The sequence below is a fragment of the Pipistrellus kuhlii genome, unplaced genomic scaffold (assembly GCF_014108245.1).
Source record: "Pipistrellus kuhlii isolate mPipKuh1 unplaced genomic scaffold, mPipKuh1.p scaffold_m20_p_14, whole genome shotgun sequence".
NCBI lineage: Eukaryota > Metazoa > Chordata > Mammalia > Chiroptera > Vespertilionidae > Pipistrellus > Pipistrellus kuhlii.
The window spans coordinates 19,208,858-19,222,673 of record NW_023425449.1 but is presented as its reverse complement, the minus strand read 5'-3'; the positions used below and the strand labels follow the sequence as shown (position 1 = coordinate 19,222,673).

The 13,816-nt window shown below is 34.6% G+C and overlaps 1 protein-coding gene across 3 annotated transcripts in view; it reads left to right on the top strand.

Annotated features, from left to right (window-relative positions):
- The window catches only part of EIF3H (eukaryotic translation initiation factor 3 subunit H), an 80,974-nt gene that overhangs the window by 20,247 nt on the left and 46,911 nt on the right, over positions 1 to 13,816 (top strand). For all 3 annotated transcript variants that reach the window (XM_036436825.2, XM_036436824.2, XM_036436823.2), the window contains exon 2: positions 794 to 950. In XM_036436825.2, the coding sequence (XP_036292718.1) occupies positions 794 to 950 (157 nt within the window). The remainder of the gene's footprint in view (positions 1 to 793; positions 951 to 13,816) is intronic.

Sequence of the window (13,816 nt, the reverse complement as noted above, 5' to 3'; positions counted from 1 at the left end):
CAGACTGCTGATCGGTCATTAATGTGAGGGCATCCTGACCAATTTGCATATTCCCCTTTTATTAGTATAGATGGTTACTGTTACTGTGAACTTTTGTTTGTTCAATGGTACAATGGTTACCTTCTTATTTTTATAGAAATATTACAGGAGATAATAGTTGTTTATTTTATCCTTAGAGGTTATTTGGTGTATCTTTCTGTTTGAGGGAAATAAGGTAGTGCTGGAATCTTGGAATTTGCTTTGTGTTCTCTGTTGCTAATTGGATCCTCCTTTGTTACATGTTCCTGTTGTTGCTTCCTCTGACTAGTGAGATGCTCTGTTCAGGAACCATCTTGAGATGTAGAGAACTTGTAAGAGGAACAGTTCTGCTTTTAAGCATTCAGATAATTAAGTCTTTACTTCTGTCTTATTGATGATTCTGTCAGGAAGTTAACAGGATCATTTCCTCTGTAGGTGATATATCACCTTAGGTCAAGGTGATATTGTTTGATTAGACTGAAAGAACTCCTGGATGCCAGACCCTCAGGAGCCTTGATCTGAAAGGCTTGAGTGCTGCATGAGGATGTTTTTGACATGTCTTTAAACTTGAGAAGTTTCAGATGTACATTTAGACTATGTGCATTTTATTGTTTGTGTAAGGATAAAGTAAATGATTTGTAAGAAATTTGTTTAGTCCCATTATATAATTTTGTGATTTTTTGAAACCCACTAGTATGATTTATTTTTTCTTTGAAATAAAGGAAATGTAAACTATAAGAATGGTATATAAGCTTATTTCTGTATTTTCCTTCAGGTGGTATTAAAGATAATCAAACATTATCAAGAAGAAGGACAAGGCACTGAGGTGGTTCAAGGAGTGCTTTTGGGCCTGGTTGTAGAAGATCGGCTTGAAATCACCAACTGCTTTCCTTTCCCCCAGCACACAGAAGATGATGCTGACTTCGATGAAGGTAAGAATATCATTTCAAAGGTGTCTTTGCAGTGCACACAAAAGGTTAATACAATTCACATTATAACATTTGATTATTAATACAATTAATAATCTATCAGGGTGGTCTAGTTCACTTGATTTCTGAGTTTAAAAAAAAATTATACAAATTCTCTGAAATGAGGATGCATATAAAAAACCTCATTAGTTTGGCCTTTAATTACTTGGAATTTGTGATTCTTATTTTAATAGTTTGGATAGGAGCTTTACATTTTGAAGCACAGGAATCATTATGTGTCCAACATTCATTTTTTTTCTATGGTATTTTGACAAAGTTTATGAAGAAATGAGTTGAGCTCTCTTTTTCAGAAAGATTATTTTAGAGCATTTCAGTTTTGTGCTATAGGTGTAATTGCTTTGTTAGCAAAGGCTAATAGTTAAAAATTTACCAAAGGCCAAGGGTGATAATCTAAAGATTTTTTAAAAATCCAGTGGAAAATAATCTCCCTGACAGTGATGTTGAATATCTTTTCATATGTTTCTTGGCTATTTGTATGACTTCTTTGAGGAAATGTTTATTTAAGTTGTTTGCTCATTTTATAGGAGTTTTTGTTGTTGAGTTGAATGAGTTCTTTTTCTATTGCAAAATATTAATGCCTTATCATTTATATGGTTTACAAATATTTTCTCCCATTTCATAGATTTTTCATTTTGTTGATTGTTTCCTTTGCTGCATAGAAGCTTCTTTATTTTTTTGTAATTCAACTTACCTATTTTTGCATTTGCTATACTATTTAAGCAATCATTGCAAGACCAATGTTATGATGCTTCTTCCCTCTATTTTTTTCTAGGACTCTTATGCTAGTACTAGAAGGCCTGGTGTATGAGATTCATGCACTGGGGGTAAGGGTGGGCCTTCATCCTGGCCTGCACCCTCTTGCAGTCCGAGAGCCCTCAGGGGATGTCCGCCTGCCGGCTTAGGTGGTATTAAGATAATTTAAGTTTGCTCTTGCAGTCCGGGACTCTTGCAGTCTGGGACCCCTTGCTCCTTACCTCTCGCCTGCAGTAGAGGCTCCTGCCACCACTGTTGTGCTTGGCAGCTGTAAGCCTGGCTTCTGGCTGAGTGGTGATCCCATAGAGCACACTGACTACTCTACATTAAACATCTGTCCTCTGGTGGTCAGTGCATGTCATAGCTACTGGTGGTTCTGCCGTTTGGTCGATTTGCAAATTACTCTTTTATCATATAGGACTAGAGACCCCGTGCACAAAATTCATGCATGGGGGGGGGGGCAGGGCAGGGAGTGTTCCCTCAGCCCACCCTACATTCTCTCACAATCTGGGACCACTGGCTCCTAATTGCTCACCTATCTGCCTGGCTAATTGCCCCTAACAGCATCCTCTGCCGGCTTGATCACCCTTAACTGTCCCTCTGCTGGCCTGGTTGCCCCCAACTGCCCCTTTCCCCCCTGCCGACCTGGTCACCTTTCACTGCCCCCCTTTGCCGGCCTAGTTACCCTTCACTGCCCCTCTTGTGGGCCTGGTTGCCCCTTGCAGCCTGCTGCTTGATCATTGGGTCGCCTCTCACCTTCCTGCCAGCCTGGTCATCCCACATAGCCTGTTCGATTATCCGGTCAGTTGCGATGGTCACTTAGGCTTTTATATATGTAGATTATACTGTTTTGGTTGCTATTGCTTTGTTTTTGAAATCAACAAGTGTGAGACCTGCATATACTCCCCTCCCCCTAAATTTTCCTATTGTATGGGTATATCTTGGAATAGAATACTTTTACATTTTTAACTTATACTAAAAACCCATTGTTTTGCTTATTGCTTTTCCGTTATTTTGTGCCAGCTCAAACTAATATTTTCAGGGAATGATTTTTTTTTTAATATTTTTTAAAAGTTTGCTCTGAAAGAAGTAGAGCTTTTTTAAAATTATTTTTATTGATTTCAGAGAGGAAGTAAGGTGGAGAGAGAGAGAGAGAGAGAGAGAGAGAGAGAGAGAGAGAGAGAGAGAGAGAGAGAGAAGTATCTATGATGAGAGAATCATTGATTTGCTGCCTCCTGCACACCCCACACTGGGAATCAAGCTTGCACCCAAGCATGTGCCCTGACTGGGAATCGAACTGTGATCTCCTGGTTCATAGCTCGATGCTCAACCATTGAGCCATGCCAGCCAGGATAGGGAATGATTTTTTGTTGTTGAGCAAGCACTGGCCTAGCATTTGATGTTTATTTTTATTTATTTAAAAATATATTTTTTATTTTGATTTATTTTAGTTTTTTGAGAGAGAGAGAGAGAGAGAGAGAGAGAGAGAGAGAGAGAGAGAAAGAAAGAAACATGGATGTGAGAGAGAAATATTGACAACCTGGGCATGTGCCCTGCCCGAGAATCAAACCTGAGACCTTTCTGTGCATGATGCTCAACCAACTGAGCGACACTGTCTAGGTCAGTGTTATGTTTATTTCCTCTTTGATTTCTACCTCCCTGTGTAGGAAGCGCATGCCTTGGCTTAATTTTATAGATGAGGAAACTGAGGTCCAGAGAATGGGCAACCTTCTCAAGGCTTTGCAAGCACCAACTGGCCCACCAGTTTCAGGGAAGGATCTTTTCTTTTGTCTTCTCCCTTATGCAAGTAAAATACTCACCAACTATTTCATAATTTTAGTGATTATATATTTTGAGTTGCTTACCTTTCTCTTCTTTTTTTAAATTAAAAATTTTGTTTTTGTACCTCAGGAAAAGTATAAATTTTAAACCTATAGTTCAACAGTGTTTTAAGTTAGGGGTTGGCAAATTAAAATTCTTGGACCTGCTTTTACATGTAACGTTTTACTGGAACACTGTCATGTCCATTCATTTCTGTATTTTCTGTGGCTGTGTTCCTGTTACAGTGGGGTAGCTGAGTACTTGTGACAAAGACCATATGGGCACCAAGCCTGAATTTTTAAATGTCTGATCCTTTAAGAAATTTTGATCAGCCATTTTGTATATACAGTTTTTTCTTCTTTTCCCTCTATTAGATTGAAGAATAAGGTGCTAGTTCTCTCTTTTCATTACAAATTGATGACCTTTTTTTGGTTGTTTATTTCTTCTACATGTTTCCCTTAACATTGACTGAGTTCAGAATGTATTGTGGGCACTGTAATTAAAATGTTGCTATTACTGGATGTTTGTTTCACTGGTACATTTGGAAAGTATAAGAATAGGTGGCATTTGCTTTAATTTAAATTCTTTTTTCCTTTAAGAAAACCCCTATATATTGAATTGCCGCTGTTTAGGGAAATTGTCTATATATAGGTAATAGGGAAGAAAGGCAGTGAATTCTGGTTGCAGACTTGTGATTAGATATTGTGGAAAGGAAATGGTGTGAGCCTATAAACTTGGTGAGAATTGAAGCTCTCTACTTACTAGGATTTGTACGACACTGAATAATTTCACTTGTGATCACATTTTTTTCTGACTTTGTAATATCTTCCATTTATTCAGTATTTACTGTTTTTACTGAGTACTGAAAACATAGCTGAAGGATAATTTCCTTATAAGATTAACATTTTGGAGAGTGCTGCCTTAGACTGTGTTCAATAGATTGATCAAAATTAAGGAAACTTGGGGCATGAAGCTTTTCTCTTTTTGTTTCTGCCATGAATTCACATTTTGTTGTTGTACATGTGATAACTCTCCTTTGAGTGGTTTAAATCTTGGATACACTTTTAAATAACAATTCACTTTTCTAGTTGCAAGTAAGATAACTTGCTCACATTAAAGAATATAGGCTTAAAAAAAAAGAGGAGAAAAACTCATATTAAAATTCCCATTAGGGGGCACTATTATCAAGCTTAGGAGAAGTAGAGACTAATTTGTTTTCTCAGACATGCAACCCGAGGCTTGCTAACAGGGAAAAATATTTTCATCTGATAAGATTCAGATACTGTTTTATACAACTGAATTCCTTAAATATGTTATAAAGTGCACTGAATTAAACACAGATCCAATAACTCACTGTCTTGTTTTTCAGCAGACTAAATCAATTTAATATTGCAGGTGATATAAGAAGCCTACTTTATTCTGCATCAGAGCCAAATCCATAATTTTCATATTTGGAGCGGACAAATTTTTTTATTTTGCTTTCTTTAAGTCAGCCCAAAGGATGATCCTTGACTTTAAAATAAGTTTCCTCCCAAAATGAAGCATGGAGACTGTATTTTACTACTAAAAAATGCAGTTAGGGGAATGAATTGATATCTTATTCAGATAGTATTAATGTGTGCAGATTTGTAATTACTAAGATAATTCCACACAATGAAGTAATATACAAACACAGCTTGTAGCTTTTATGTTCACTTTTAAGTACTTGAAAATTATTTTCTTTTTTATTAAGTTTGGTGTTAAAGTAAGAAATACTGCTGACTGCTGTACATAATTATTTTATCATTAAGCTTCCAAAAGAAAAGCAATGGTGAAGAGTCTTAGATTTTTTTAAAATGTGAGTTGGGAAAAATGTAATTAAAATAAAATGTATTCAGCGTAATTTTTCACAGCATAGGTGTTGTTTTTTGTATCACTGTTTTCAGTGAGAGTAGGTTTGTGTAGTTATATTATTTGCAATACTTTCTATATAAGTAAGTTATATTTTAAGCTGGAAAAAAATCTCTGCTTAATTGTTTCCTGAAGACTTATCTTTCTTTCTTAGTTTGCCTGCAGTCCACACCAGTGCAAAACTGCTTGAAACCTAGCTGATGCTTACTATTTCGGCTTTGTATTGCTTTTGAATTCAGGGAAGTGTTGAATCAGGATAAAGTTTTTCATATTTTTTTTTTAGACAGATGGGTACACTTTGTAAAAAGACATGATGTTTACTTATTTTTTATTATCTTCTATCTGTATGGATCAGTGAGCATTGTGATCTGTTTGACAGATTCATTAAAAAAAAAAAAAAAAATCCTGTTTCTGGTCCTGTCAGGTTGTTCAGTTGGTTAGAGTATTGTCCCCATACACCACGGTTACAGGTGTGATCCCCGGTTAGGGTACATACAAGAATCAACCAATGAATGCATAAATAAGTGGAACAACAACCCCCCCCCCCTCTTTTTCTCCCCCTCTCCCTTCTTCCCTCCTTCCCTCCCTCCCTCCCTTTTTCTTTCTCAAATTAATAAATAGAAAAATTTTAAAAATCTGGTTTATTTTATTGCATTTTTTATAAAAAGCTTTTCTTGGTAGAAATATTGGATAAATTGGACAGTTTTGGAATGTTTTGACACTTATTGGATAAGTAAGAGCATGTTTACCTTGTGACTTCAAATCATTAAGTTGGAGGTATGATAAAATGGTTTAAATATCTCAGAAAAAAATCTTAGTAATTCATTTCAGCTTTTACCCAGCAAATTACATATGAGTGGGTGGTGAAAAAGACACAAGGTAAGAAATTCTGGTTACTGCTTTGAAAGATTTTAACTAGGAGAGACAAGTGTGTAAATAAAGAATTGGGAAACAGAATTGATTCAAGTCTAGAGTGAGGAAAGAAACAAAAAATGACGAGAATACCCAGTTTTGAGTTACTAATTCTTCTTGGGAGTGCCTTCACAGAGGGAAGGGGGGGGTGTGAAGTGTGATTTTGTAAGTAGATGTCAATTGTATTTTAAAGTATTTTTAAGAAAGTTATGTCTTGTGAGAGATATATATATATATAATTATTCACATTTCTAGTCTTCATAAATAACACAAGCGTCTCTAGAAATAAAGAATAAACTCTGTAATATAGATTCAACTTGTCATTCTTACTGTCGAGATAATTGTTTTTTGACAGTAGTTTTCAAATTTTGTTGCTGGTTTTATATCCAGTAGAAAAGTTGTTTTTAAGGTCTGGGCTCTTGGTCTATGAAGGGACTCGTGACAAGAACTTAGTGACATGTTTACACAAACTTGGGACCCATGCTGCACTCAGCTGTATTTAAATATTTAGTGTGTGTGTGTGTGTATATATATATATATACACATATATATGTGTGTGTGTGTGTGTGTGTGTGTATAATAAAATTTAAATTAATAAAATACATGTATTTCATCTAAAATGAAACATTGGGTAGGCTAGTAACTAGAGAAAATCTGTACACTGAATTAGGCTATAATTCTGGGAACTGATCTCTTTGTTGTTATTCATGATAGTATCTTAAAAATGTTAAATCATTTACATTTAATGATTTATCATTGACTATTCAGGGCAATTAACTTTAGACTATTGCTTGCTTAAAGTATTTTGATTGATTTAAAACTAATTTTAAACTTACTTTGTATGATTAGTATTTGGTTTACTAAGGTGATTAAGAATACAAGAAGTAAAATCCAAATATGAAGCATCAACTCCAGTATTTTTATGCCTGTTTTGTTCTTTCATTTTGGGTGTCTTAAGAGTAGGAACAAAGTCTAGCTTCATTTTGGAAGCTTGAAAAATATTTTTGTGTTTACTTCATGTTTTAAAACTTAGGATTTTCTTTTGTTTTAAATGAGTTGATAAACTCTTGTGCATGGAAGGATATACTACTGGAAATGTGGTCAAGATAAAGAATTTTCTGCTTAAAGAAATTAAAGCGCTTTACACTATACCTTCCCTTGGTCCCTAAAGTGTAAGTGCTATGGTTTGGAAAGAAGCCAAGTAAAACCTGTTCAAATTTTGTGCAGACTTAAAGTAATACTTTAAGATTTGAAAATTACAGGTGGCTATAGTACTTAAATAGTATTTAAAATTCCTAAGTTTCCCAAGTCTAAAAATGTAATACTTAAATTACTGTTCCCAGTGGTTTAAATTTTAATTAAATAAAGATTGTCCTAGTTTTGAACAACAACATTAGGTATAGATAATTGAATTTACTTCTAAACTTTAAGATAATAACCATTAAAAATTAAGTGTTTGTCACTAATTAAAATGTCAAAAAGCCACAGTTATAGTGTGTGACCAAAGATCTTTGCTATTTCGGTTTCTTTTTTTTTCTTCAAAAATTGTTCTAACCAACACAATTTAAGCTTGCTTTCTACCTTACCCAGAAGTGCTACCACGCTTCACCCCTCAATTAAATACATCAACTGATGTGCAACTTTTGTAGATTGATAAGTGAATTATAGTGAGATAAGATATTTTGGTGTCAATACTGAACACTGAGTTTTCCAAAGTGCCCTGTATATTAAGAGTGGTTTCTTAGTCATGCTAATGAAGTATTCTCTTTGTTTTATACTAGTATTTCTCACTAGGTGAAAATTTTATATCTCTTGAAACTTTCACCTGTGTAAAATTATTCTTCATGGTTTACCTATTATTAGTTTCAGAGAGGTATTTTCATACCTTTATCTCTATTTCACTGTTTTTTTAATCATTAATTTTGCTGAGTATATTTTAGATGCTTTCTAGTATATTTGAAAACAAAGGCAATATTTATTTTGACTTTAGTAACAATAGAATAGCGAAGGTTTATAATGCAGCCCTGCATCTCCACCCTTTCCTCACCCCATGTGGCATGCTGTTAACCGCAGCAGGCAGCAGTGGCTGCAGCAGTGGCTGCAGCAGCTCCGTTCCACAAGTACCAGTGTCCTCAAGCCACTATAGCTTCTAGATTCATCTGTTCTCACTTTTTTCCTCGTCTTTGTTCCTTTGTTATCTATTCATTAAAACAATATTTCTGTGGGAATGACGTTCCAGGCATTTTCACTGGCCATAACATACCTATATCTCTGCTAAGGCGGTTTTCTGAAGCGTTCCTTATTTAAACAACTTAGCTGTTCTAAGCAGTATATTTGGATATAAAACATAGGAAGATTTGTTAGCACATTATGTTAGTGAAGTTAGATTATTAGTATAAAATGAGATTATGCAGCTATTCAGGTGAAACATATTTTTGTGTAGTTGGAGAATGATTTGATTTACAAATGTTTATGTGAAAATCTATACATCTCAAAGTTTGCAATTTCTTTGTAAAGTAATTTTGTTTCTAAAAATTATTCATGTTTTTGCTTTCATATTAGGAATATTTTGTTTTTATTTTTTAGTTCATTTGGCAGTGACTCCCAAAAGTTTAAAGTTTCTTTGTCAGTAATTGAATTTGTAAGTAAATGTACTCAATTTTTAAAGTATATTACCAAAATTCTTAAGGTAATATGAATTATTTCTACTTAATTTTATTTTACATTTATTTATTTTTTAATCCTCACTGGAAGACATGCCTAAAGAGAGGAAGTGGGGGGGGGGAGGAGAGAGAGAGAGAGAGAGAGAGAGAGAGAGAGAGAGAGAGAGAAAGGTGCCTTTGATATGTGCCCCAACTGTGATGGAACCCAACTTAGCCACGTGGCCAGGATGGAACTTCTGTAATTATTTTTAGCAGGTGGGAAACTGAGGCCAGACAGACCCAAGGCTAAAATTAGTGGCAAATTCTAAACTAGGAACCCTACAATTTAGAAGGGTTGTCAGTAATCCCAGTATTTTGTAAAAATCACTGAGTGAATGATACAGATGCCTGCACTTGTGACTAGTAGGCATGATATATTAATTTAAAAGGCTACTTTTTGGTGTTATCATTTACTATCAGCACAGTTAGAATTAAATGATTAATTTTGACACTGGACTTTAAGTTTCCTAAGTTTGAATGTATATACACCAGGTTTTAAATAAAAATAAAGGGCAATTCTAGTTTTCAGTTCAACGGAAATTAGTGGTAGTTGAATATAAATAGTCAGTTCAGATACTCTTAAACCCTATAATTATATACTGCAGGTTAAAAACACCTTCTGGTATTGTTACATGGAATAAAGAAACTAACAGAAAATGTAGATTGATCTGGGTAGGTTCAGGAGAAAAATGTATTCTTATTAAATGCCACTGAAGGCAATTATAAACAGTTTGAGTAGATGGTTTAATCTGATTTAAGCAATCAATGTCTGATTGATGACATGGGAAGACTTTGTAGAATCCATTGTTTTGCAGATAACTTAGGCAATACTGATAAAGCTAGTCATGTGAATTTTCTTTTTTATACAAGTATGGTTAGTGGTATGTTGTTCAATGCTTCCAATCTGTCTGACTGCCATCTGCAAAAGCAGAGTGAACGAGAAGGAAGCATGGAAAGGAAATGGATCAGTTAGTTGTAAGGAATCTGTAAAAACTGGGTGCCATTCATGAAACACTGAGAAGTTAATGATTTTCCTTTGTAACCATTACAACTAGCTGTCTGTAACTTGGAGGTGTGCAAGATCTACGCAATTCACCTTTTCAGATATCTTGGTACGTATGGTTGAGACCAACGGGAATCCAGGGATAGTAACAATGATCATGATTCCAATGATAGATCCTCCCTTCCTCCAACTGATGGACTGACATAAACTTCACCTGCAGCCGACATTCCTGAGCACTGAACCACCAATCAGCACCAGCCAAATACCCTAAGCCTCCGATTCCTAAGTCCCTAGGTCCCTAATCATAGGCCTTACATGAAACCACCAGTCAGCGTGTGCTGAGTGCCCTAAGCCCCATCCCCTCTCTTTCCTCCTCTTAAAAGGTGCATGAACCTTGGCCCTCGCTCTCTTTCTCTGGAAGCAGCCAGCAGTGGTACTTCTCTTCAATAAAGCCTGTGTTCTGGCATCCCAGTCTCCGGCCCCCACTCTGTTTCATCTTTCATCCATTATCTTATTTCCCCTCCCCTTTTTTTGTTTTTTTGTTACAATCGTTTTATTGCTTCAGTGTTTGCCATCATTATTGAGATAGATTTGATAATCACAGTATTTTTACTTTGCCTAAATGGAATATTTTTGGAAACAAATTATAAAACAAGTTTTCTGAGAAACATTTAAATACTTTTTAAAAATGCTTTGAAATGTTAAATTTGTAACCAACAGGGATCCATATGATGGAGAATTTGTGTATGAGTAAGAGGACATGACTGGCAGAATCTAACCTGTATACCTTTGTCACTGGGTAAATCTCATTTCAGTCTGAGGTTTATAACTTGTAAAATAGTTCTTTTTGTGTGCATATGGTTGCCTTCTTGAGGTAAACATGTAAACCCTTATAAAACTGTGTTAACCATGAATCATTTGGTACCTCCTTAGAAATTAGCATAACCTTATATAGATGACTAATAATACAAAGCCATTGTGGTTTCTGTGGTTTTACCAAGCATGATTCCAGTTCTTTAACATTTAAAATGAAACCTGCTCTTTTAAAAAAATTTTTTAGACAAAGAGTTGTCTTATCAGCAACCTTCAGTAACTTAAGCAGATCCATAACTGGGGGGAATTAATAGCAGAGAGTTTTTGTTGACACTAGGAAGTAGATTAAGTAGTGCAATTGTGGTAATGAGTACCATATATGATAAGCCTGAGCCACCTGGGTTTTATTAGGCTGCTTGATACTTTGATCACAATATTATTTCAAGGCTTGTCTATTTAAATTGCTAAGTTTTCTTGTCATCTTTGTGATTTAGATCTTAGTTTCTCTCACTGCAGAGATTTAAAAAAAGAAAAGAAAAGGAGGGCTCTTGCCAAGTCAAAAATTCTGCATAGGTGCAAGTTAACAGCTAAGCAAAGTCATAGAATAAGAAAATCTGTTAAACATAAAATGAAAAACTGAAAGTATAGCAGTTGAATATCAAGTTCTTCTGACCTTGCTTCTTTTTAGTTTTTTCTTGGATCATAATCACACTTCTGTTTATCATATAGATGGAGTACTATAAGGATGTTGGGTATAATTATTGTTTGGTATTAATATATACATTAAAATATATTTAATGTTTTTATATATTTAATATATAAATATATTTAATATATATTTAATATAGAATACTATATTCTCACTGTGAGAATATAGTATTGCTATCGGTTTCCAATTAGTTGATATTAAGTGGTTTTGATGAACATCTTTGAGAATTTATGGAAAGATTTTTAACTACTTCACCCATAATGAATGAATTATACTAATCACAGAATTTAATTTTTTTGATAAATCATCCTGCTTTGTCTTTGAACTTGAAATTTTATACTTTAGTTAGTCCAAAATAGATGAATGAAATTTTTAGTCATCAAAATCAACAGACTTTCCACTAATTTCCTATTTTATAAAAGGAGTGTTTTACAGGTATTTAATGGTATCTTTGTTATGTATTTAAGCAAATGTTTTGGCTTGGGAAAATAAATTTTCATTTTGACTATTAAAGGAAGAACAGGGAATATTAAATAATTTAAGATGTTATAATAAATTACTGCTAGCACAATGATAATCATTATTAAGTGCCATTTTGAATAATGCATGTAAAATGCTTTGTAGATTTATTCGCATACTCATTTATTTTCAGTTTTGATTTTTGAGTACTCTTACAACTGTTGTAATTTGGCTTGAAGTTTCCATGTCCCAGTGTAACTTTTAAATCTGGTTAAGGGCTAACTTAAGATGGTCTTCTTTTAATAATGATTTGCCCTTGGCAGTGAAACAACAGCCTTTTTGTTTTCCCTGATAAGACAAAGAAGAAAAGTATTAAAAAGAGGAAAAGATTTGAACCTTGGAAAGACTGTATACAAGAATTTGTAACATTCTTATTTTTTGAAAATAAGGTAGTAGCACTTTAAGTTTTAGAGGTATGTGAACACTCATTGATTTAGGTAAGATGAACTCATATAAATGGCAGAGGGTTAGATTTAGGAACAAGCATGTGGTACAAGCTTAGAGAAATGAGAAGATAGGTTGATAAGAGCAGCAAAGACTTAGTTTAGGGGAATGGTCTGAAATAATAATAGGGTCAGATTACGGAAGGCTTTGATGCTTGGAAAAGAAGCTTAAAACTTGAAGCAATTGTGAGTTATCCTAGGTTCCCCAGCAGAGGCGTGATATTATAAAATCAATATTTTGTGATAAGAGGCAGGAAAAACAGGCAGATAATGAGGATTTGAATGAACTATGGATAGTAGCAATAAGAATTGAAAAGGTTAATAAAAAATATATTAAAAAAAAGAATTGAAAAGGTGAATACTAGAGAGAGAGATGGAAGAAATAGCAAAAGATTGAGTTCAAGGGTACATACACATTTTGAGGGTTTGGCTTCATGTATCAAATTTTAATATCTAACATATTCTAGGATAATTAAATTTCTGTTTGTCATTCCTTTCCCTCTTGAATCACTGTAAAAAGCACTTGTTCTGTGATAATGGTATGTGTGGCAGAGCAGATAGGTATAGAAAATATAAGCCATTGGTAACCACCAGGGGGATTCCTGCACTTTTACCAGCTTTATATTTAAATACTAAATATTTAAGATTTAAAAAAAAATATTTTATTGATTTTTCACAGAGAGGAGAGAGGGATAGAGAGTTAGAAACATCGATGAGAGAGAATCATCGATCAGCTGCCTCTTGCACACCCCCCACCGGGGATGTGCCCACCACCAAGGTGCATGCCCTTGCCCGGAATCGAACCCAGGACCTTTCAGTCCGCAGGCCGACGCTCTATCCACTGAGCCAAACCGGTTCCGGCTAAATATTTAAGATTTTAAATCAGGGAGCTGCTTGGGTCATTTTGAAAGAACATACATGTTTTGGAATAGTCAATGTGATACAGATGTGAACTGACATTTTTAGGACTGTCTTAAGAAAGAGAATTAATCTTTATTATAAAGCTCCAATGTACAAAACTAAGATCTGCTAAAAATAGAAATGAGTGAAGTAAGTGTACTTTACTTCACTCTTCCAGCAGAATAATCCATTCATGGGTGGGTTTCCTTAGGCTGTTTTGCCCTGTCTTAAGATAGTTTTTGCAACTTGTTGGATTCATTCGTTCATTCATTTAGCAGAACTTTGCCAGATAATGGATAACATGATGACTATGTGGAGAAGAGAGACAATAATATACAGTTAAA